At 45.0% G+C, this 26069-nt stretch overlaps 2 protein-coding genes across 8 annotated transcripts in view; one reads left to right on the top strand and one right to left on the bottom strand.

Annotated features, from left to right (window-relative positions):
- The window catches only part of LOC310744435 (uncharacterized protein), a 399988-nt gene extending 392313 nt beyond the window's left edge, over positions 1–7675 (top strand). Inside the window, exon 2 of the mRNA XM_083575848.1 lies at positions 7665–7675. The gene's annotated coding sequence lies outside the window, so the exon portion shown is untranslated. The remainder of the gene's footprint in view (positions 1–7664) is intronic.
- Positions 1–26069, bottom strand: part of MYO5B (myosin VB) — a 298992-nt gene that overhangs the window by 123551 nt on the left and 149372 nt on the right. For all 7 annotated transcript variants that reach the window (XM_083575483.1, XM_083575480.1, XM_083575478.1 and 4 more), the window contains exons 5-8: positions 24449–24605; positions 9543–9686; positions 8683–8764; positions 827–934 (exon numbers count right to left, since the gene is read on the bottom strand). In XM_083575483.1, coding sequence (XP_083431609.1) covers positions 827–934; positions 8683–8764; positions 9543–9686; positions 24449–24605 — 491 coding nt within the window. The remainder of the gene's footprint in view (positions 1–826; positions 935–8682; positions 8765–9542; positions 9687–24448; positions 24606–26069) is intronic.

Genomic DNA, 26069 nt, shown 5'->3' on the forward strand with positions numbered 1-26069 from the left:
GATGATGGGAACTGTAGTCCAACAACCGCTGGGGACCCAAGTTTGTGAAACACTGATAGGCAACCACTATTGGGCTAGATCAGGCATAGGCAAACTTGGCCCTCCAGCTGTTTTGGGACTACAACTCCCATCATCCCTAGCTAACAGGACCAGAGGTCAGGGATGATGGGAACTGTAGTCTCAAAACATCTGGAGGACCGAGTTTGCCTGTGCCTGGGCTAGATGGACAGACACTCGGATTCAGCACAAACTAAAACGGATTATAATGAATTGAGTAATCGGCACAAATATGCGTATGAGTAAATAATTTTTGAAGAAAAAGCATATATAATATTTTTAACTAATACCTGCACATATTCCAGGAAGCACCATCTTAGAAGCATTTCCTCCCTTGCAGGAAACTAGGGTGGTGGTGTGAATACCTCTTCTCAGCCATAGATTTTTGCAAACACTTTTATTAAAATGAATTAACAAACTTGCGGTCTGATTAAAAATCTTTGGAGTGAATCATCTACTAATTTAACCAATTCATTGACTAGCATGGCAACATCAATTGCCATGTTGAGGAATGCATGAATAGCTATATGCCTGCAAAGCATTATTCAAATTAAATATGTAGACAAGCAAGGTAAAGCTGACTAGGTGTGTGTGTTTGGGTGTGTTGCGGTTGCGTGCATGTACACACCCACACCCAAATGCCTTCAAGGGTCATGAGATCACATTAAAGCTCCTGGGGGGTTATGCAGCACCTTCTGCAAAGGACAGCCATATCATCCAAATGTTCCACTGGGAAACCATCCAAGTCATCTTTTAAACAATCCCTTACCAAGCAGAGTGAAGGCATGCCTGGTTTTCTCAAAGTCGTCTGCGTCATCCACTCCTTCGATGGATGTGTCTCCTCCCAAAGAGGTGTACAAAAAGTTTTCGGCAGGCACTGGGGGGAAAGAAACAGAGAGCGTCAGTTTGTAAAAACAAAACACTGCAGAACCTCAGCTCCAGCAATGGCCAGCTATGATGGGAATCGCAGTTCAGTAACATCTGGATGGACAAAGGTTCCCCACGTGTGTGCTAAATCGTATTGAGTTTGATGTACTTCTAATGCAGGCTTTTTCAGCCTGTGGGTCCCCAGATGTTGTTGGACTACAACTCCCATCACCCCTAGCTAGCAAGGCCAGAGCTCATGGATGATGGGAGTTGTAGTCCAACAACATCCGAGGACCCACAGGTTGAGAACTGCTGTAATCTAATGCGTTGACTTGGAACTCCAGATCACTTTTCGCATCATGATTCCCAGAGCAGATACACTGGGTTCGTGGCAGCAGTCTCGCGGCCACTTACTGGGGCAGGTGTGGTGTGGGTACGTCAGCAGGAATAATAATAATAATAATAATAATAATAATAATAATAATAATTTAAAATACAATAATCTATTAAACATTCCCTAAACAGGGCCGCCTTCAGATGTCTTCTAAAAGACTGGTAGTTGTTTTCCTCTTTGACATCTGGTGGGAGGGCGTTTCACAGGGCAGGTGCCACCACTGAGAAGGCCCTCTGCCTGGTTCCCTGTAACTTGGCTTCTTGCAGCAAGGGAACCACCAGAAGGCCCTCAGCACTGGACCTCAGTGTCCGGGCAGAACGATGGGGGTGGAGACGCTCCTTCAGGTATACTGGACCGAGGCTGTTTAGGGTTTTCAAGGTCAACACCAACACTTTGAATTGTCATCGGAAACGTACTGGGAGCCAATGTAGGTCTTTCAAGACCGGTGTTACGTGGAACGCTCTATTGGCTCTCCCCACTGCCTCCTCACTTCTTCCTGGTAAGTGGCAGCAACACTGCTGCTGAGAAGCTAGCATTGCCCCATAATGACTTAAGGAGAGCCCTGCAGGAGAAGTTCAATGGCCCATCTATTTTCAGCATCCTATTCTCAACCAGATGCCCGTGGAAAGCCTGCAAACAGGATTCAAGCACAAGAGCACTCTCGCCTCCTGTGGTTTCCAGAAACTGGCGCATGTCGCCCATGGGTGAGACAGATCGGTCTCAAGGTATACCATTGTTGTTGTTGTTGTTTAGTCGTTTAGTCGTGTCCGACTCTTCGTGACCCCATGGACCAGAGCACGCCAGGCACTCCTGTCTTCCACTGCCTCCCGCAATTTGGTCAGACTCATGCTGGTAGCTTCGAGAACACTGTCCAACCATCTTGTCCTCTGTCATCCCCTTCTCCTTGGGCCCTCCATCTTTCCCAGCATCAGGGTCTTTTCCAGGGAGTCTTCTCTTCTCATGAGGTGGCCAAAGTATTGGAGCCTCAGCTTCAGGATCTGTCCTTCCAGTGAGCACTCAGGGCTGATTTCCTTCAGAATGGATAGGTTTGATCTTCTTGCAGTCCATGGGACTCTCAAGAGTCTCCTCCAGCACCAGAATTCAAAAGCATCAATTCTTTGTTGATCAGCCTTCTTTATGGTCCAGCTCTCACTTCCATACATCACTACTGGGAAAACCATAGCTTTTACTATACGGACCTTTGTTGGCAAGGTGATGTCTCTACTTTTTAAGATGCTGTCTAGGTTTGTCATTGCTTTTCTCCCTAGACATCATCTTAAACCAGCTGGCATCTCAGACCAGGTGAGAGCTCTACCTGGTTTATCTTCATGGGCATGTCAATACTTCATTCAAGTGGTACTGACTTCCTCTTAGTGTTGCCAGCATCTGAGAGAGGCTGTCCTTCAACATTTCAAGCACTGTAATGCTCTACCGCCTCTTGAGGCAACACAGTCCAGAGTGGTCTGGAGGATTTCAAAACGGCACCTGAAGTGCGGTTTTCATCTTCAGTAACATTTACTCCAAATGGAGTGCAGCAATTTGCCATTTCCCATGACATGCTGATGGGGCTGTTCTGACCTGCCCCGTGGCTTCAAAACGAGTCAAGCTGAAATAACAGAAACATGCACACATCTTGCACTGGAGAACAAAAAGATTTCTAAGTTGGAAATTAAAAAAAATAAACCCACAGTTTGTTTTTCGACTGCTGGCATATGGGTGTAAACCTTGGCTTCACTGCTTAAAATGTATATTTTCTACCTGATTATGCACTAAAAAAACTTTTTTGTTTATGATTAGCTCAGTGGTTCTGCCTGATTAAGTGTGCTTCCAGTGAACTCCTCCTGAGGACAGCGAGCAAAGTCCTTTTCTTTCTAGCTTTCCGTTTTATCTCCCTCTAATCAAAACGGCATAGCTTTATGTGAAACTTTCACAGGGATTTAAACATCCATTTCAATATATGTTTCATGATGACTTGTGGGCCAAGTAGGGAGCCCTCAAGGGAAGACGGAGGACTGCCAGAAAAAGCAGTGTTGTGTTTTAGTGAGTCCGGTGAAGGAGGGCATTTTAGCACTTGTATAATGACTTCCCACACCTCTGAAACCTATGGACCAGTTAACAAATGAGTGCCAGTGGGTGGAATTCTCAAGGATGGGTGAAAGGATGCAATGGAAAAGCATGTCATTTGAGGTAAGGTAGGGTGAGGGGAAAATATTTCTACTTACAGACTGCCCTTTTACCCTTTACCTTCACCATGGTGGGTCACAAGAATGTAAAAACAAAAGCAAACGACCAATAAATAAAACCACAGCTTATATTATCATTTATTTATTTAATAACTGCCTTCTTCATTGGTCTCAAGACAATTTACATACAAACAACTAAAACAGTACAAAAAAAATCAACTAATGATAGGTTTTCACACAATACAGAAAAGGCACAGGCCTTTTAACCCAGCAGGAAAAGCTTACCAACAAACAAAAATATATTCAGCTGCTTCCAGAAAAATCATAAAATAAAACCACAAAAACAACCAAAGGCAAAACAACAAATAGGGGACAGAAAGACACTCAACCAACCAACCAACGGCCTGGATAAAAGACTGTGTGGTGTTTTAACATGAGATGGATTGCTCACACATGCAAGTCACACTCAATGTCTCAACCATCAAGAGACAGGCATGCTTGTGCCAGCTTGCCATAAATACTATGTCTCCAGCAGGGGAGCCATGTCAGGTCTACTCCAACAAACACAACAGAAAGTTTTATGGCACTTTCCACAAAAGCCTATCCTGATCTGTAGGTATCATACTATAGATAAAATTATAAGACGGTTGTCATGCTGCAGTTCACATGGCTACCAACAGGTGGCCACGGCAACTCCCACATGACAACAGACCGGCAGGCCGGCAAGCAAGCAAGCAAGCAGTGAGGGGCAGGGCAGGCAGCCCAGATGAGCTGTTTCAAGTAGAGTGGGAGGTGCTTCAGAGAGCAGTTTGCAAACTGCTCTCTGAAGCGCCTCCCTCCCTCCATTAAACATAGCTTGCATACACTCAGTAAAGCCAATAAAAGCTTAGATCACAGTCACTTTGTTTTCACGAGACTGTGTCTATTTGTGTGTTATGCACACACACAGAGTACATTGCCTATACAGTGGATGCTTGGGTTGTGAATGTGATCCATGCGGGAAGCACGTTCGCAACCCGCAGCGGTGCATCTGCGCACGCGTGGGTCGCAATTTGGCACTTCTGCACATGCTCAAAGCACGATTTAACACCTCTGTGCATGTGCAAGCGCCGAAACCCAGAAATAACCCGTTCCGGTACTTCTGAGTTCGGCGCAGTGCGCAACCCGAAATCGCACAATCTGTAACCCAAGTCTGTAACCCGAGGTATGACTGTAAAACAAAAGGCGACCCATTAAAATTCACAGATGTGCATTTTATAAAATTCATTGCAATTCATTCTCTGTGGAGATTTGCCATTCACTCCGAAGCATGTTCACACCAGCTACTTCCCCCCATATTAATGTACCTTTCCTCTCTTACACACTTGCTTCATATGCTCCATTTACATATCATTCTCTGTGCTACACAAAGGCCCACGACTTTCTCTATTTATCCTTCCCTCATCCCTGTCTCAGCCCCTCACAACATCCCTTCCTGCACACCACTTCCTCTTCCATTGGTTATGCTGCTCCCTCAACAGTTTTGGACCGAAAGGAAGGAAGATCCAACAAATGGTCTTGGGAATGTTTTATCGGAAGCGATTCATGAATGAAACAAATGACCTAGAAACAAGAGGAAGCCTTCTGTGCTTGCTGAAACAGCTGCTTCATGGCAAGGTGGTGCCATCTTGGCAAAAGCAACCCTTCTTGGAAGGGAGAAGCCTTTGACAAGGTGATTCCTTCCTCCCACTTCAATTAGCAACAAAAGAGGAACAGGATATTGGGTGGGTGGGGAGAGGGAGGCAGGTATCAGAGAGAGAATCGGTGGGAATTGCCTGCTTCCACATTTGTACAAGCAGTGTGCTTTGCACTATGCTCAGGACATGAAACATTAAAACAGTTCATGAGCTAGCTTCAGAAAACTGGGAAGAAAGAAGAGGGGGTCGATTGCGCCCCTTTTTCTGCAAGTCTTGGGAGTTCCCTGCCTTGTCACTATGAGCCTTTGAAGGAAAAATAGAATGCAAGGAAGAAGAAGAAGAAGAAGAAGAAGAAGAAGAAGAAGAAGAAGAAGAAGAAGAAGAAGAAGAAGAAGAAAGTAATAAAATATATATTCCACTCTGCTTCTGGTCAATCTGCAAATTTTCACTGTTTTCCTTTCACTTATGGATGGTGTCTTGAATGTTTGTGAGTTACACACACATTCACAAATATGCATGCAAAGAGAAAGCAGCTGTATCTACATCTGTATCCAAGAATGAGTCCTTGGTTTGATTTCATCGCAATTTCAAGCACAGCCTTTGAATGTTCGGTCAAAGGCTCTTTCTTGCCCCTGGAACAGAAAACGTGCCATTCTGAAATAAATGCTAAAACACCCACCAAGAGAAAAAGCCCAGCTGGAGGCCATAGAAGCTCTCTCGTCTCAAAAGCTTTAGAGGAGAAAGAGAAAACACAATTATTCCCCATCCAGTTAAATGGTATGAGGGGGAATAGCCTCCTCATGCTCTCAGCTTTCTGTGATTTCTAGGTTTTCCCACAAAGTGTTTCCCCTCCAGACACTGGAGTTGAGAGCCACTGTCTTAATAGAATAAAAGAGGCTTTCTTTGTGCAAGGGGGTCATCTATATGTGCGTACCCCACCCCTATCTTGTTCTAGATCTCAGGTTTTTTTGGGGGGGGCTGACAGGGGGGCTTTCATGCTGAGTTCAATCTTCATCTTCAAACAAAGACGAAAGAATTGGCTCCATCTGTAGCCTGCACACACAAACCAGTGGACTGGCAGCGGACAGATCTTCTCCTCTAGCAACCGACTCACTTACTTGCCTGCACAGAATTCCTCACTGCCAATGGCTGCCGAGTGAGTTGTTGAAGACAAGGCTGCCATAAAGAGCCATGCTATGGCTGCAACCCAAATGTACAATGTCTACATTCTGTTGGAAACTTGCCCCGGGAAGGCTACCAACTTCCCAAGTCTTAGGAGCATCTCTCCAGTGGTCCTCCCTGGCTGTAAATCTTCCTCAGTCCAGAGAGACAGGTGATAAGCGACCCTTCTCTCCTGAAAAGAGCACGCTAGTCTTCTGGTTTATCATAGCAGAAGAAAGACTCAACTGTACTTCTAAAACTACTTCATTTACAAAGACTCCATCAGCGCGTCTGTGCTCTTTGAACACCAGTACAGAAAACTGCGACACATACAGAAGTGAAACTAACTTCCAACAGCACAGGAAGAGATAATACAGACTTCCTTTCTCACGCTTTCTCAGACACTCACATGATGTATACAAAACATAGTACAATAGTACCACTCGCTGGAGCAGCTCGGCTAGATAAAAATCCTAACACATTGCACTTTCACCCTTGGAGACAGGATGACCCTCAATACCAGATTCTGGAAATCACAAGTGGGGCGGGCGGGGGGGGGGGGAGCTCAGCAGGTCCTGCCTGTGAAGAGGCAGCATCTGGGTGTCCACTGTGAAAACAGAATGCAGGGCTAGATCAGCCTTTGGCCTGATCCCAGAGGACTCTTCATATGTTCAGAGGAAAAAGCCCGACTTGCAGGTGCTGTTAACTGCTGACGAAGGGACCGAGCACCCTACATGTTTTGAGCTGGATGCATTGCTCAGAGGCTGAATAAAACCAGTGGTACCTCTGGTTGCGAACGGGATCCGTTCCGGAGGCACGTTCGCAACCTTAAAAGAACGCAACTCGCGTCTGTGCATGCGCGGGTCACGATTTGCCACTTCTGTGCATGACGTCATTTTGCGAGTCTGCGCGTGCGCGAGTGGCGAAACCCGGAAGTAACCCGTTCCGTTATTTCCGGGTCGCTGTGGGACGCAACCTGAAAACGTGCAACTTGAAGCAACTTGAGGTACGACTGTATGTACTGGTATTTATTAAATTTATACCTTGCCCTTCGTCCCAAAGGAGCCCAGGCAAATGATAAAACAATAAAGACATCTTAAGAGCAATCCTTATCAAGGCTCCTAGGGCTGGGGCTGGCAAGGCCGGTGGAAAAAGCCATTGCCTGATGGCCATCACAAGTCTGTTAATTATTCTATATGATTTATGCTGTGTTTGTGATGTTCTGTTAAGTTATTTTAATGTATTGTTTGTAAGGTGCTTTGTGATTTGCGTGAATGAAAAGCAGCATAGAAATGCAATAAATCAAATCCCATTATAGACAATGAGTGCGGAAGAGCTCAGCTGAAAGGACTTGTTGGAAGGGGAAGGGCTTCAGTACAGAGACAGAGACTGCCTAATATCAAAGGGGAGGGAATCCCAAAGGGAAGGTGCCACCACACTAAAGGCCCGGTTTCTGCATTGTGCAGAATGGACCTCCTGATAAGATGGCATTTGCAAGAAGCCCTCCTAAAGAGTTCAGTGATCAACTGAGTACATAAGGGGTGAGACAATCTTTCAGGTACCCTGGTCCCAAACTGCATAGAGCTTTATATACCAAAACCAGCACCTTGAACTCAGTCCAACAGATAATTAGCAGCCACTGCAATTTTTTCAACAGTGAGGCAATGTGTTGACCCAGTATGCAGTCCCTAAAAAGGGGGATATTTGCAACCAGGTGGTAGTTGTCACAAACAAATGGCTCCAGGGTGGCCTTTTTTCAGGACTGGTTGGATCACCACCTCTTTCAGGATGTCCAGAACAACTCTCTCCCTGGATCCACTCAGTCATACCCAAACAGCAAACTTTAATAAGTGAAGAGGTGCAAGGAACGCACATTGCTTGCCTCAACTGAAACTGCATCAACCCAAGCAGACACTGAACTGCACACCTCACTAGAATCTGCAGTAAGTTTTGATGTCGCATGGAGATTGCTACAAAGGCAAGTGACTTCATTCACAGAGGGTGTCCAAAATGTCTAAAATGCCATTCCTTGGAGTAGATGTTAACAGACACCGGACAATACAGAGAAACTCTGTTAGACGGCTATTTGAGGATGCGATGGAGGCAGAGGGCTGGACAATTTACTGCGTCTGTAGAACTAAATGGGCCAACATGGAGACCCAGTCTGCCAGGATCTGCATAGCCCCACCCCTTTTCCTTGCACATTGTCCCACCCTGGGTTCCATTTCTTGGCTGCAAAATCCAGCAACTGATTAGATGGCATTTCAGATCAAGTATCTCACAGTGCAAAGAGTAAGAAAGCACATGATAAGGGTGACCGAATACTCAAGGATAATATACTCACTTAGGGAGAGTTCTTTAAATTCTGGAAGACTGGCAGAGGCACATAGCTGATAGAAGATGTGATAATTTCTCTCATCATCTGCCTGAGGAGTAAGACAGGTTTTGTTTCAGAGATAAGAGCTTGCATTAAGCATAACCTGGAACACCCTCTTTCCTCCTCCTCCAGACATATCCATGCCACAGATTCCACACACATCCACAGATGCCAGTTAAGGATTTGTATTGCTTTATTTATATGACTGCTGACAGTTTACGGATTATAAATAACTCAGCTTGTTCAAGTTTGGGTTCTTGATAACATCTGGTGGTGGACCTGCTCAAGTATATTTATATATTTGTATTTATATTCCACCTTTCCCCCCAAGTTGGCATACACAGTTGTTCTCCTCCTCCCTGTTTTATCCTCACAACAATCTTGCAAGGTGGGTTAGGCTGAGAGTGAGTGACTGACTCAAGGCCACCCAGTGAAATTCATGGCCAAGTGGGAATCTGAATTCTGGTCTTCCCAGGGCCTAGTCTGGCACTCTAACCCTAACCCCACATAGAGCAGAACTGCACTGTACTCCCCTGCAGAGATAGGCATAGAAAATGCAGGCTCCAATGAAGCAATTACACAGTAAACGGCCCTCTTTAGGTGTTACAACTAGGCTAAGCAAAACACTGTGGGGCATGGCCAGGGGTTGGGGGGAGAAAAACAGAGACAAGTTGGATAGCTCATAATGTCTGCAGAGGGCTATAGGTATCACCCACCACTGGGCAGTGTGTGTGTGTGTGAGAGAGAGAGAGAGAGAATGCACGACTGCTGTTTCATGTTGCTCAGACCCACAGGAAAATATTGTCCAAAATGAGAATCAAACTAACCTGGAACACAACTCTCGATTTCTCCAGTAAGTATGTCCTCATGTTGGCGCCGATGATATGGTATCTTTTGTCAAAGCCAATCTGAATGTATTTCCCAAAGCGACTGCTATTGTCATTTCGAGTTGTTTTCGCATTGCCGATCGCCTTTATGCAACAGAATAAAGTATTAGGGGAAGAAAGATCCTTTTTGCAAGAATGTACATCCTCTCTTAAGTAAACACAAGAAACTTGCAGTTGCCTATAAACAAACAAACATGGTTACATTAAAAGGAAGAGAGATAAAGGCAGACAGAGACGGCAAAACATCTTGCATGTTAAGTTGTGCGCTCTTGAACATGACTACAGTACTATCCTACAGCTTCAGGTCTGAAAAATGGGAGCAAGAGCGATCTATTTTACAGGACTGCTTTTGAGAGCAACCAGTGCAGACTGCAACACCCTTTTAAAGAGTTAAGGGGTTTCAGGTGAGAGTTTATTCTGGAATCGATATTGCTCATGATTCCAGATTTGAAATTGCAGAGTACACTCAATGCTGTTGTCATCATAATGAGCAGGTTGCCTTTCGCCATTAAATGTGTATCTCCCCTTACTATGAGAATCCAATAAGTAAAAAATAACAGCCTGTATCACGACATCCCTGCTTATTTCCTTTCCTCACCTGAACACAACTTAAGCACTTGGCTCTCAGCAGCACAAACCATATGCGAGGGCTTGTTTCCACCAATTCCCACATGTGGAAGGCATGTTTGATTTCCAATTACCTGGGCTAGGAGGAGTCGCTTGCTCAAAATCTCCACACGGTAAAACATGCACCAGATTTTTCTGCTTTAAAAATAAAAATAATACAGAGGTCTTGTGCAAGACCTGTACACATGCACAGAACAGAAAAGAGCAGGGAGGAGAGATTGAGGAAAGTAACCACAAAAACCCCCCGCTCCATATACATTCTGCCAAGTTCTGCCCATCGGATGGCAAGTGGCAGAAGAACGATGAAGATCTATGAGTTTTAAAAATGGGCTTGTCTGGAAACTAAAATGCCATTGGCCTTTAAGACTCTTTTGAGAAAGTCACATTCATGTATGATGTCAGGTGTGGGGAAGGTAAGAGTGGGGCGTTGGAAGTTACAGCCAGGAGCTTAAGAGTGAGCTCCCGATGGCCCCCCTTTGCTGGGAGAAGGTGTGCTCCCACTCTTTGCGACATACAGCCAGGTAATCTCCTTGAGCCTGCCTTGCTAAAGGAGGGGGATGTGGCTTCCTTTCAATGGAAACTGCTTCTCCCTCCCAGAGCTGCTCTTTGGACCTGTGAAGACTGGAGCTTCAAAGAGCAGTGCAGGGCTGCTAGGAAAACAGCCCCATGCTGCTCCTTAAGCCTCTGATTTCAGGTGTTGTGTCCCCAAGGAATGAATTAACAGATCAGGGGTTGTCAACCTGGTCCTTACAGCCCACTAATGGGCGTTTCAGGATTCTAGGTGGGCAGTAGGGGGGTTCTATGGCACAAGCTGAATCCTCCTTCCATCGAGCACTGGTGGGCGGTGAAGGAATGATCGCCGGGTGTGGAGCACACTTCCACCCGCAGACAAACCACAGCTGTCTGAACATCATGCCCTCTATCTAAACTTTTGCTCTCTTAGTAGTCTGCCGTGCCCTGTCTGTGACCTTTGCCTCCTTCGTCATACATTGTGCAAAGGGGAAGTGAAGCGGTGGAAACAGGTGCCAAAATAACTTTGTACCACCCCTCAATCTCGGGATTGGAAGATATAAAGGGCACAGTCCAAAATGTATCTGACTGGTTTTGCATATTGTGCTAATAAAAAGAGCCTCGACAGAGCTAGCTGGCAGCTTGCTTGTGCACAGCTCACCTGCATTACCAACTCCTGCCTCATGCCTTCACTTCAGGGCGGTAAGAAAATTTTACCATCAAGAAAGATGCATTGGTGGGCGGTAGGTATAAAAAGGTTGACTACCCCTGTACTAGATGATCTATCCTCAAGTCTTCTGAATGGAGCCGGCATACCCCAAAGAGGACATGCATTTCTCCCAATCTGAGCTTCTAGCAAATGCTGATATTTTTCAGGGTGGCCAGTTGCACTTGCACCTTTCCTCAAGCGGCATACTTGTAAATAAACTCAAATATCACAACGCGCCATAAGCTTCCAATGACCTCTTTCCAAAGAAAATCAAGGCTGGGTAAGCATGTGCCCTTAGGAACGCCTCACCACTCAGAGGAGAGGGTGAGGATAATGATAGGCTCCAGAGACAATTTTATTGATTTGCTGCAAACTATCTGATAGTTTCTTTAATAATAGCAGCTTGGATGGAAGTGGCAGAATAATGCCTCTTCAGCAATAGCACCCTGGCATTTTGAGAACTGGGATAGTGTTACAATGCGGGGGGGGGGGGGGATGAATGCATATAAATTAACCCGTACAAAGGATTAGAGCAGGGGTCCTCAAACTACAGTACGCAGGACAGATCTGGACCACCAGGGTCCTGAACCCAGCCCGCCTGGCAATTGCAGAACCCGCCGCTATCTAACGGGTCTATGGTGAAGGGAAGTGTGGCGTCCCGTGCGCAAGCGCGACTTCTGCATCCAGCGTCCATTGATACAGCGAGTGGTTGGTTAGTTGGTTGTGGGGAGAGGAGACTGCATGTGCAAGAGGAGGAATGATGCATGTGCAAGAGGAGGCCTGCAGCAGGCAGGCCAGCGCTTTTGCGCTCTCTCCCTCCTATGGCCCATGGCCGAGAGTTCCTTCAGCTGCGCTGCACAAGGCAAGCGACTTGGGTGAGGCAGCTGCGGAGAGACAGGGGGAAGGTCACTCCGAGGCAGGACAGGGAAGTGGCCATTTCGGGGCCAGGGAGCCTCATTCTGCCACCTGGCAGAACAGGTGAGATGAGTACCCACCTCAGGATTGAGACGGGCAGCTGTTGAGGCATCTCTCCTCCAGCCTCCTTGGTCAGGGGTCAGCCACGACCAGGTTTTAGCAGTGACAAATATGGAACCAGATATTGACCATCTCATTAGTCAAAAGCAGGCCCATACTTTCCACTGAAATACAGTCATACATCATGTTACGTTTGCTTCATGTTACGCTTTTTCAGGTTGCGTGCCGCGGCGACCCAGAAGTACTGGAAAGGGTTACTTCCGGGTTTTGCCACTCGCGCTTCGCGCATGCGCACAAGCACCAAATCACGCTGTGCACCTGTGCAGATACGGCACTTCAGGTTGCGGGCTTTTCATGTTGCAAACGGGCCTCCGGAACGGATCCCGTTCGCAACCAGAGATACCACTGTACTTATAAGTTTATGTTGATTAAAATCATTCTTCATTTTAAATATTGTATTGTTTTTCCTGTTTTTTGTGCACTACAAATAAAACAAGTGCAGCGTGCATAGGAATTCATTCATATTTTTTTCAAACTACAGTCCGGCCCCCAACAGTGTCTGAGGGACAGTGAACTGGCTCCCTGCTTAAAAAGTCTGAGGACCCCTGGATTAGAGAAACCAGACACCTTATATTCTGTAGGCAGCCTTTTACTTCTTACATGGAAAGGGAGTGAAAGTAAACTCTGAGGATGATATCTCTCTAAATCACATTCAGGGTAAACCCATTGAAATGAGCAGACTTCCTATTACCAATTCCAGTGGGTTTACTCTGTGCATGACTAATATTGGGTATCAACTTAAATTATAGTGCATTTTTAGTCTATATAGACATCTACCTCTTTATTTGACGGTATTATACTGACCATAAAAATAATGGAGTCAATATTTTAAATGGGAAAGACTTCTCCCTATTTATGTCATCTATCTGCTTTTCAGGTGTTTTTTTAAAAATAAGATTTTTTAAAAGTGTTATATATGTGAATAGTTGTAATAGTAGTTTTTATCATTTACATCTTTATGGCACTCTTCCTCTAAGGAGCCCAGCGAGTGATAAAAATTGGGCCATTCCCAACTCCTCAATTTTATTTCCACAACAACCCTGTGAGGAAGGGTTTTACGGAGAGGTAGCTTCATAGCTGAGCAGGAATTTGAACCTGGACCTCCCCAGCGCCCCAGCTAGCTGCGCTGTGACCCAAGTCTAGGCTGCAGAGTAAGACGAGATGTGAGACTTTATGCCATCCGACAGCAGGAGAACTCAGATTGCACAGGCAGAGGAGTCTGTTGTGTTTACAAATTGGGCAAAAAGCCTCAAGCCTCTCCAGGAGAAAGAGATGCAAATTCTTTTTTCCTTGCCTCTCCACGCAAGGAAAGGAGACCTAATAGCAGGAGTCAGTGAACAGAACAGAGAAGCGGCGGCTACCCCAGGTCACCTCCCTGCATAATGCACGGAAAGTGCATTTCCTCCTAATGGGAAGCAAAGGACATCCTGCCACACATCAATCCATCCAAACAATTTGACATATAAAAGTGGCGGCCATGTGTCCCATTTCACAGAGAGGAGTCCTCTAGTTCAGGCATGTCCAACGGGTAGATCGTGATCTACTGGTAGATCACTGGACGTCTTTGGTAGATCAGCGGTAGATCACTCGCTCCCCCCCCCAAAGAAACTCAACCACTTTGGCTTCCCAAAAAAGCTGAACAACTTTGACCTGAACCCCCCAAAAGGGGGTAGATCGCTGCCAGTTTTTAACACAGTCTCTTGGGAGTCCCCCCCCCCGTTCTAGTTTAAGAGATTTCCCGTTTAAGCATGGTTTAAAGCAGGGGTCGGCAAGGCTTACTTTGCCTGGACCAGTTCACTGCCGTGGAGCCCCCTTCGCGGGCTGGATGGTGGGCGCACGTGAGTACGTGCAATTTCCAGTGTCTGCACAGATGTGATTTTTGGCGTCTGCGCATGCGCAGATGTGTTTTCCAGCACCGTGAAAGTGAGTCCCCACGCTGCACTGGTTTTGGTTCGGTTCGGGGGCGGCTCGGGGGCCAGTAAAATGACCCCATGGGCTGCTTGTGGACCATGGGCCTTAGGTTGCTGACCACTGGTTTAAAGTTACCCAGGAAAGGAGTTGCCCATCAACAGTTAGCAGCAGTTGGACAGCAAAATGAGCAGGTGCACACAACTCACCTGGGTAAAGATGCATGCTGTTTTAATTTATTTCTAAGTTTGCACCTACACATACATATTATGTGCTATTTTAAACACATATCTGCATTATGGTCGTCCTCTTTTTCTTTTGCAAATCGGGAAGTAGCCACCCAAACCATAAGCAAAGAGCACGTGTTCATTAGGAGGTGCTTATTTAGCAGATTTATAGTCCAACTTTTCTCCTTTTAACTCGGACTTGTGTTTAATTTTTAAAAAATGCTTGCTATTTAACACGCTTGCCTGGTAGCTGTTGGTGAATAGGAATTTCAATCAGGTGCGTGAGCAAGCTGGCAGAGGAAGGGAGTGCTGCTCTATCCCTCCTTCACCAACCTGCTTGGTTTGCGTTCTAGCTGCAGGGGAAATAACATTTATCCCACCCACCAGCAGCAGAAAAACATAGTGGGCTGACAGAAGGGAAGAACACCACCAAGCCCAGCCTCCTTCACTTGGTAGATACCTTTTAATTCTAGTTTTCTAAGAAGAGAGTAGGCAGCCCTTCCATATTTGTTGTTTAGTCATTTAGTCGTGTCCGACTCTTCGTGACCCCCTGGACCAGAGCACGCCAGGCACTCCTGTCTTCCACTGCCTCCCGCAGTTTGGTCAGACTCATGTTTGTGGCTTCGAGAACACTGTCCAACCATCTCGTCCTCTGTCGTCCCCTTCTCCTTGTTCCCTCAATCTTTCCCAACATCAGGGTCTTTTCCAGGGAGTCTTCTCTTCTCATGAGGTGGCCAAAGTATTGGAGCCTCAGCTTCAGGATCTGTCCTTCCAGTGAGCACTCAGGGCTGATTTCCTTCAGAATGGAGAGGTTTGATCTTCTTGCAGTCCATGGGACTCTCAAAAGTTTCCTCCAGCACCATATTTCAAAAGCATCAATTCTTCTGCGATCAGCCTTCTTTATGGTCCAGCTCTCACTTCCATACATCACTACTGGGAAAACCATGGCTTTAACTAGACAGACCTTTGTTGGCAAGGTGATGTCTCTGCTTTTTAAGATGCTGTCTAGGTTTGCCATCGCCTTTCTCCCAAGGAGCAGGCGTCTTTTAATTTCGTGACTGCTGTCCTTTCATGGATCACTGCCTTGCCGTGGTGAAGGGGCTTGAATAACTCAGAGAAGCTATGAGCTATGCCGTGCGGGGCCACCCAAGATGGACAGGTCATAGTGGAGAGTTTTGACCAAACGTAATCCATCCACCTGGAGCAGGAACCGGCAAGCCACTCCAGTATCCCTGCCAAGAAAACTCCATGGACAAAGACAACAGGCCTTCCATACTAGAAGAATAAAAAATGGCTTTCCCAAAAAGAAAGGACTTTTTACCATATGTGGTGGGATTGTAGTAAAATTAAAAAATATTGGGAAATGATATATAGTGAGTTGAAGAAAATGTTCCAATTAACATTTGTAAAAAAGCCTGAAGCATTTTTGTTAGGGATTGTAGGGAAAGACCTGCCAAGGAAATTGAAAAACATCTTTATGTACGCGACAACGACGGCAAGAGTCTTAATAGCACAAGGATGGAAGAACGAGGAAATCCCGACCAAAGAACTGTGGCAAGAGAAGCTGATGGACTATGCGGAATTGGCGAAATTGACACACAAACTACATGATAAGGACAACTGTGACTTTAAAGAAGAATGGGAACCTTTTACAAACTACTTAAAGTAACAACAAAATGAATTGGACTCCTTGGCAGGTTTTGAATAAACACTCACAAACCTTTTATTGGTAACATATAGATAGATAAATTAAGGATCTTTACAATTTTATAATATGCAGCGAATAGCGTGTGCTGAAAAACCAGAGAGAGGAGCTGAGGGAAGTCCAGGTGTGTGTGTGTGTTCTTTCTTGGGGAGGGGGGGAGGGGAAATGGGGAGGAAAAATGAGGATGATGTGTTTTTGATGAACTGTTATGTTGACATTCCTAATAAAAAAGATTTTTTTAAAAAGAGGGTTTTCCCTCTGTGACTAACCCTGAAATACAGGCAACTAGCTTCTTAGCAGGTCAGTGTGGGGAAAGATCAGGCTAGTAACTTTTGTAGTCTTATTTACAAGACTGATTCAGGCTCTCGTGGTGTCCTACAAAGATGCTGGAATAAAAATTATATTCCTTCTCAACTGGGGGCAGGACTCCACGTACAGATCTTCCGCCTTTGAACAAACCAGAAGTTACCCTCCATCCCACACCTGATGTCTACTTTGGAGGGCTTTGTCAGTGGGACAGCGCCCTCTACTGCCTTCCTCCAGCAGTAGGTCAAGCCTTTCCTGGAAGCAACCCTCTCAACCCCACCAATCCAGAAGCAGAGAAGACGTCTGTGTTAGGAGGACACGGTTGCCCCTGCCACAGAACTATTCCCAGTTAGCTTAACAATGCAATACCCACTGAGTACCCACTGTGCCTCATAGTTCTCAAACTTTACCTGCATAAGCACAGTTTCACACATGCAGTAGAAGTGGCATGTTCTAGTTAATAGCACTGCACAGAGAAATATTGTGGGCACTCAGAGGGAAAGAGCCATTGTAGGCCTCAAAATTATGTAAGCTTATGAAAATGGCAAATGTTGGGCCATGACTTGAAATTTTGCCTACCTGAATCTACCTGATGAGGTCTAAAAATGTGCTAAAAACTACCACAGGGACAGCAAATTTAAAAATGCTGAAGATTAGCACATTGACTCCTTTTCATTCCAATTTTTAAAGAAGCTTATCATATATTTCTTTCCATTCTGGGTGAGAACTACTGGTGTACTTCGTTCAGGCTTGTTGAGGAAGGCATTCTGTCATCATTTGAAGTTATAAGCAGTGGTTCAAAGGTTTTCCTGCCCCATTAAAAGTCTGTGGGACCAACTACTGACAAAATGAGGCGGTGTGTGCACAAATCAAATTCTGAAGTGAGAATTTTGCCAATACTACAGTCATATTTGTAGAGGGAGCCACCTAGTGGGTGCTATGTACAGCGCCTATTCCCCCAGTAACAGAATATAACACCATGGTGCAGTGGTAAGACAAGGAGTCTCCCATGAAGAAGTAGGCTGCAGCACTTCAGAATGAAAGTTTTTAATGTTACTCCACAAAACACACCTTGAAAAGTAGAACTACTGTGCAGCAGAGCAAAAATTTCCAGAAGGGCGGTCATATTAATCTGTTGCAGCAAAAAACAGTGAAGACTCTTAGAACATTAACAAGTGCTAGGGGAGAATGGTTATGTAAGCTTTCAGAATATTTAGAATTAGCCAAATTGACAGATATAATAAGACAAAAACCAAAAAGTGAAGTGAAAAAGGAATGGGAGTGCCTAAATGAATACCTTAAAAGCCAAGGTTTGAGGACAGAAATCTGGCTGAATCTGGAATAACCTTGTGAAGTGAAAGGATAAGAAAGAGGGATTTATATCAAGATGTTAGGACAGAGATGATAAGGAAAACAGGAAAACAGGAAGATACAATGAGAGGTAAAGGAGGTGCTGTGGGATTGGTGGGAGTCAATGTTTGTTCTCCTTTTTAGTGTTTATATTATTAATTTGTAAGATCTGGATTTGTTTTTTTATATGATTGTTTTTGTGTTTTGTGTATTGTTATTTTTCATTTTTGTTGTTGTTGTGTGGAAAATACTAATAAAATTGAATATTTTAATAAAGTGCTATTTTTCTGCTTTCAGGAAGTATTTCTTTTGGGGCATGGGAGCTACATATGGCAGCATTCAAAAAATATATCATTCTGCCAGCAGTTCAAAGCACTATGGTCCATTCTACCACCTCATTCCTTTGAGGGGCTCCCTTCTGAAGTTGTGCACATGGCGAGTGGATGACTGGTACAAAACGTCACTTTGGCTTCCATGAATTCCAAGCTCTGCCCCACCCACACAATATTGTCATTGCCACTTGCCATTTTACCGCTTCACTTCAAAATGTGCTGAGCCAATCACAGAGTCGCCCAAAGAAATCCTTGAGTGCTTTAGAACAATCCCAGGCCATAACTGAAGCTACAAAGGGTATATATTTTGTGGCTGAAATCCTACAAGGAAGATGATGATAATGATACTAACATTTATGAAAACAACCTCTCCTTTTCATCGTAGTTTGTGAAGTAGTGATGCCTTCGTTTACAACCATAATCCATTCCGGAGGTCCGGTTGTAAACCAAAACAGGTTGTAACCCAAGGTGCGATTTCGCAAATGGGGCCTCCAAAAAAAAAAGGGGGACACACGCTTCAGGGTTTGACGTGGCTGTAATCCAAAATGGTTGTAATCCAAAACGGTTGCAAAGCAAGGTACCACTGTCTGAACAAGCTTTTTATTAAACATCTAAATGCATAAAAGTGACCTTGAGGAGGGTCGCGATGAAGCTGCTTCAAAGGCCGCAAAAAAACAAAAAAGCAGGAGTGGTGTCAAGTTCTCAGGTTAAGAATCTACCATGCAATCTTCAGAGATAAAATTGCTTCACTGCTGCCTGCCCTTCACAAAAGCAGTGCGGACTTGACCTGCTTGTCGCTATATTTGCCAAGGACCCAACATCACAGCAAAGTGGCAGAGACACTCACCTGAGCTTTGCAAATATTCCACAAGAAAGTGGCTTTTCTAGCTTTACCTTGTTTTGAAGTAAGAGATTCATCTTCTCAGGTTTATACCTCTTAAAGGTTTTGTTTTCCAAGCCTGAACAATTATCCTTTGCATCAGGGCCGGCTCTATCAGGAAGCGAAATGAGGCAACTGCCTCAGGCAGCAGAGGCAGGAGGCAGTGAATTTGTGCCTCGCCCTGCTTCCTTGACTGTTTGGCCCACAAAGCTGCCCAGGAACCTCCTGCTTAGCTCCACAAAGTCATCTTCTGCTTGCCTCCCCTCTTCTGCCACTGTGGCCTCAGCTCATTCTCTCCTTCCTCCATCCCCTTACTCGTTATCTGTTTTGCCACTGCAATCCTGGGGGCCACGTTCCTCAAGCCCCAGCCTCCCGCCTCACTCTGAGGGAGGGGTCCTTTCACAGAGCAAGGCATTCTGTGCGAGGTGGTCCAGGGGACTGCCTGCGTCACCATGGCTTTGCCACAGCGGCTAGAAATGATACCTTAAATTCAAAAACGGAAGTGGCAAAAGTTACACCTCTCCCATGTCGTGCTTCAAACCCTCGAGTGCTTCTGCTTGGAATGTGTATTTGGACTGTGACGATGCCCTTCATTGCCTGGCTAGACAGGTGTGTGTGTGTGTGTGTGTGTGTGTGTGTGAAGACACCTCTGACCTTTTTTGTGCATGGCTGGAATGATGCCTACTGTACAAAAATGAGTCACATCTAGGGTTCCACCTAGTTTTGCATCTGACCCTACCTGCCACTGGGATGTTGCCCAAGAGAGATTGTGCCTTTGAGCTGAAAAAGTTTCTCAACTACTGGCACGGCCCAATGACAGTGGTACCTCAGGTTACATACGCTTCAGGTTACATATGCTTCAGGTTCCAGACTCCGCTAACCCAGAAATAGTGCTTCAGGTTAAGAACTTTGCTTCAGGATGAGAACAGAAATCATGCTCCGGCGGCGCGGCGGCAGCAGGAGGCCCCATTGGCTAAAGTGGTGCTTCAGGTTAAGAACCGTTTCAGGTTAAGAACAGACTTCCGGAATGAATTAAATACTTAACCCGAGGTACCACTGTACTGGGCAGTGGGGTGGGTACCGAACATTAACCTTGTTTTGATCAGTACCATTTTATTCTTGTGGTGGCAACGGCAGCTGTTTCCTGATGCCATTTTCCTCCTCCTCCACCTGCGTCCTGGCTGCCCTTAGTCTCTTTTGTCTCTGCTGCCATTTAACCTGACTGGCTGTAGTGACGCATGCTTATGCAAGTCTGTGAGATTGCCGCCAAAAATACATGGAACAGCCCAGCCCAGCCCTAGTGTTGGTGAGGGCAAATAATATGAAAACTGGAATTGAGAGAAACGACATTGGAACAACCCAAAAAGGTCGGCAAAGAGTATTGTAAACAAAACAGAAAGCACTTCTTAACTCCCGCTGACAGAAACACGGTTAAGAAATTTCAGAACACCCCTAATTAAAACATTTAAGTTATAGTGCAAGCGACAGAATGTGTTTTGTGCTTGTCGCTCCTTTGATTCGCACCACCTAACTAAGCTCCCTGTGAGGTTCCCTCATTGGGGATTCACCTCCTCACGTCTGAGTTATGGTATCTGGTTTTGCTAATACCATCCTCTCATCAGCGCTCTCTTAAATTAAAAAATCTGCCATGAGAACACAATCCCGCAGGGATCGCAGCTTTATACAACCATCACATAGAATCTCAATTACTGTCATTCGGATCCGATCATCTGTGTTTAACAGAATAGGGAGGAAGGAAGCAATTATGTGATTGTTGCAGACAGAACCGTCTTCTGCAAACACCGTAATAAAACACAGGAGAGTGGCAGAGAACAATCCACTCTCGGAAAGGGAAACGGAAGCAAGGCCCAGGGACAGATTAGCAGCACCGTTAAGAATAAGATCTTCCCTGGGCTCCATAGCAGGTAAGCAGACTTAACAGAATCTCATCACACAATCGGTGTTTTTTAATTTGCAATTTAAGGCAGCAATGAAAAGACCCAGAAGAAATGCAATTTGAGAGTTCCTGTTTTTCAGTTATGTTCCCAGAAGCATCTCATTTACAGATTGGAAGATAAAAATGCATTTTTATTTGCACCGGAAAGACCTTCTCTGAAGTACCGTGTTAGCATTGGGTTCCACATACCAAGAAACCTAATATTGCAAAATTGAAACTGATTCCCTGCAACATACAGAGGACATTGCATTCCCCAGGTGGCACACAATTAAGCCTCTGTTAGTGTACCCACATCGACAGCCTCACGGCATCCCTGTATTTTGTGGCTTGGTCACTATAATCAGGCATACCAAAGCAGGATTTGCATCCACAGTACTGTTTCTATGCATTCCTATGGGGGTAAATTAATTCACCTCCTTGTATCACAAAAAGAGAAAGGGCTTCAATCAAACACACCATTGATGACAGGGTGATGCTTGCCCCTGCTAACAGAAGCAGTAGAAGGGAGCACAGTATGGGCACGTTTTTGCCCCATCCCTCATTGCAGCCAACTTATTTTGCCCCATAGCAAACAGAGACAATCACAATCTGTCTAAAACAATCCTAACACTTTTACCTGCTCAAGGTGTTCCAACCCTGCAACTGGAAAAACTATGTGAGACTAGACAGGACCTTGGCCTGACCACAGCAAAGCTTTTGGGTTAATTTAAGCAGCATCCAAGGATCTTCCAAATTTCAAAAGGCCACTTGTCAAATGGTACAAATCCTTGCAAAAGGCACGAGGTTGGCATTGCTACTTTCTCTGATAGCAGCATATCAGTGCATGCTTAAAAGTGCACAATGCCTATGCTTTAAAGGCCAGACCTGAATGCAGGGTTCAGCTTAAAAGATTCAAGACAGCCTTGTATTGGCTGCCAGCCAGAGCTTATAGCAGAAAAGCTTCAGCATCTCTCTTTAATGGGGGAAAGAGGAGCCTGGGCAACACTAGCCAAGCTGGCAGACATCTAACAGAGTCTGCCACACACGCGGCAATTAATTCTCTTATCACTACGAATTTGAAAATTAGAGTTGGCAGTAGAGCGCTCATTTATTTTCAGGAGCAAAAGGAAGAGAGTACTCAGAAACTGGAGCAGTTGATAAAGAAACCTCTGTCAGTGCAATGAAAACTTGGGACACAGATATTAGATTCAGCTCCAGCCTGCAATGATGCAGTGAGCACAAGGGGGCTACTAAGATCATTCCAGAGCCCAGCGTATAGGGAAGCCCAAACAGAGTGAGCTTCCTAGTCTCCTGAGCCACTGCAAGGTGCTTGGACTGTGGTGATCCTCCCTCTCTTACACCCTGCTGCTCTTCCAGCCCATCTGTAAGCTCTTTGAACAGTGTTCTCCAACAGGCACTGTGCACTGCAGTTTCCATCATACCCAGGTAGCGTGGCCAATGGTCAGGGATGAAAGGAGTTGTAGTCCAAAGCATCTGGTTCATGTCATGCCCCAGACTATAAAGCTTGGCAGCCCAGAAGGGGGGATGGAGCCACCCTCTGGTCCATCCATGCACAGCTGCAGAAACTAGAGCATAAATGCCTTCCCCTGAACCCTGAAGAGACACCTCTGCCACCAGAGTCCAATGACTAGTTCACAGACTTCTCAGACGGATCAGAAGAGTGCTGAGACAATATCCCAAACTACCTAGTCCTGCAGTTGCTCTAAGGTGTTGGTGAGATAATTTGGATGTTCTGCCTCAACTGCACAATCACCAGCTATGAAACCCACCCATAGGTCTCTCTCCAAGGTGCTGAACTCACTTTGTTTCACCTTTCTGTGTGCACAGAACCCTGGGATCCTCTGTGCTTGGGCTGGCTTTCATCCGTAGCTGTAGGCATCCCCATGGGTCAGGACAGTACAATGTGGCAGGTAAGGCTCTACCCAGCTGAAAAAAAATTATCCCTGCGCCCCACACATTGCCTCTGCAGAGTTAAGTAGAATGACCTCCAACCAAAAGCCTGCCTCTTACCGGCAAAGCTTTCTTTTGCTGAAGACTGATGAATTTTCTCTGCAGCAAAGCATAGTAGGAAAGGGCTTGCTAAAAACGAAATGATTTGACATACAAAAGGTGAAACACAGGAGAACAAAAGAGCATCTTTGAAAAGGGAATATTGATTCTGTTTCGAGACCAGGCTAATGCAAGTCTCAACTTCTGAAGACTATTATTGGGGTTGGGATCTGAATTCTCCATTAAAAAGGAGCTGGGACAATGTTGACACGCAGTCAAATTTGCAAGCACTGGCTGAGGCTGAAGTTACACAGCTGAAGGCAGCACGAAGGCAGCATTAATCTGCATTCAATCTTCCGAAACAACAACGGCAAGAGCAACAGAACTTAAGAATAGACTGTCTTGAACCAAGCAAACTTTGAAATTCCAAAGGTGGGTAAAACACTAAAGACCACTCTCCATGTCATGTGTTGCTGGCAGGAAACCCCTGGCAGCAAGCACAAGTCAGTAGTGTCACAAACACAAGAGGAGACTGGAACTTTGATCTGGTTGACTCAGAATAAATCCCCACCAGCCCTTGCAGATGCATCTGGAGGGGAGATGAGCTAAAGCAGAGAATTTGCCAATGAAAATCCTTCCATTTCCCTGAAGTTCTCGTAACTGTTCATTTCCACATTCTGCTTCAGCTTTCATACAATGTATAAGCCACTTCCAGAAAACTAATGGAACATAGTGCATGCTTGATATTCATTTCCTGATTCAAGGGGGGGGGGAATCTGTTTGCGACCCCCTCAATTCGGAAAGTCGCAGGAATAAAGTGATGAAATTGGGGTGGGATACCGCCATGCAGTTCTTCTCTGCTGTTTTCATGGGGGGGGGGCTATTATTTGAAAAACCAACCCAGCATATGGAACATAGCAATGGGGTCTGCTCCAGATCTGCTCACAATTAAGAACATTGGAAATGGATTGAGAGACAGGCCCCCTGCAGAAAATGTTGCATAACTTCAAAGATTTCCTGCAACATCAGTTCGCTCACACAAATTTGGATGCCGTAATTTCAACGCACAGAACGTTTTATGGCTTATCGGTGTTTATTTTATTTCATGCATCTCAAATATTTTCCTTCTCTCTCTTTTCGTTTGAAATGTTTTTGCGTTTTTGAATGAAATGTTTCATCTTGTGTTTATCTCCCTCCAACGTGGTGTGGCGACTCTTTCCACAAGGTGTATGTATCGTAACACAAATGCTCTTTCCCTCCCAGATTGCCCCGAAGTAGAAGTATTTATGCCACAGTTGAGTTGGCCCTTACCTCCATGATAGGACTGGAAGCCAGAACTTTCTCTTCAATATTGGTTTCGCTGGAGGAGCCTCCAACAGATGCGAAGTAGCGCATGGCATATTTGGCAGAGACGGTTTTGCCGGCACCAGACTCCCCGCTAACAATAATGGACTGGTTCTTCTCATCCCTGTATGAGGAAGAATGAGGCAGGTGTTACATTTAACCTCTTAACATTGCTCTCTTTTCTTGGCCGGCTCACATCACTTCATATTGTCTGCCTCCCATTTGAGTTCCATTTACCTGGAATGGCCCAATGGCTATTTCATTCCATGTAAAGAGTAGAATTGATATCACAAGGATCTAAACTTCTCAGTTATTTGAAACTTGGTTTATTTATTTCAAAATGTGTCCTGCCTTCCTAAAATGTTAAAGGTAGGAAATGGAGAGAAAGAGAGAGCATATTTGCATGCACGAGCACAAACACACAGAGCTGTTCGCCTCTACATAGTTCCATCCTTATTTCAGACATTGTGATATATCAATATATTGCAATGTTTAGCTGGTGAGATATCGTGATGTTGAAAACCAGTCCTAACAGCTGATCCAATACATTTTGCCACCCAAGGTGAAGAAGATGGTGCCTCCCCATTCCTTTTACAAAGGTGACCAGACTGGTATCTGAATCTTATTTCAGCGCTAGAAATTAACCGCACTCTTGAAATTGGGAAGGGAACCATGTATACCAGTTTGAGATCCTTGGAAGATGGTACATAAGGTGGTACATAAATGTTATAAATAAATCAATCCCTATTTTTGCAAGCCTGCTGGCATACATTGTTTCCCTCACTTTTGTTCTGCATCTTTAATTATTACTATTATTTTTTTTAAAGGACCATCCCAGCCAATGAGGGATCACACAGCGAACATGTTCATTGCATGGTGCCATAGTCATGTGGTTGGCCACTGTGTGAACAGGACGCTGGACTAGAAAGGCCATTGGGTTGATCCTTCAGGATCTTCTTATGTTCTTAATTAACCCATTAATGTTTAATGTGCTGCTAATCCGAAGTGCAACTAATCAATAGATGGTTTTGATTGTGCTTTATTGCACTTAATTGCTTTGATGTTGTTAGCTGCTTTCATGATCAATATGGAAAGAAAGTGTCTGAAATAAATAAAAATCTTAAGCAGCAAAATTCCAGATCTTGAAAATACTTGAACAATGTTAAGAATCTTGTCGGTGGGAGGGAGGAAAGGGACTCATTTTGAGGTGACAGAGGATTCACTGCACTCAGTAGCTCCTTATACCTCCTTGTGATTAGCAAACCCAGAAATATGCAAAATAAGCAAAAATGCAAAAATATATTTAGTCTGCCTGATTAAAGCAGCTTTCCGAGCTTTGCTTATGACTGGCGAGAAGCTGTGGTACCTTATTTATTCAGATTTAGAGACCACCCTACACCACATAGCATGAGACTATTCAAATATTATATTAACATATCATTAAAAGTCTCCTCTTTTCTGCTAGCTTAAACCTGATCCTGAATCAACAACTCAGAACAGATAGTACAGAATTATGATTCTGTCTGTGCAACGGAAGAACAACCCAAGCTTTAATCAGAACCAAGTTGCTTGTGCCTCGTAGAACATC

This window comes from Podarcis filfolensis, assembly GCF_964270895.1.
Source record: "Podarcis filfolensis genome assembly, chromosome: 11".
NCBI lineage: Eukaryota > Metazoa > Chordata > Lepidosauria > Squamata > Lacertidae > Podarcis > Podarcis filfolensis.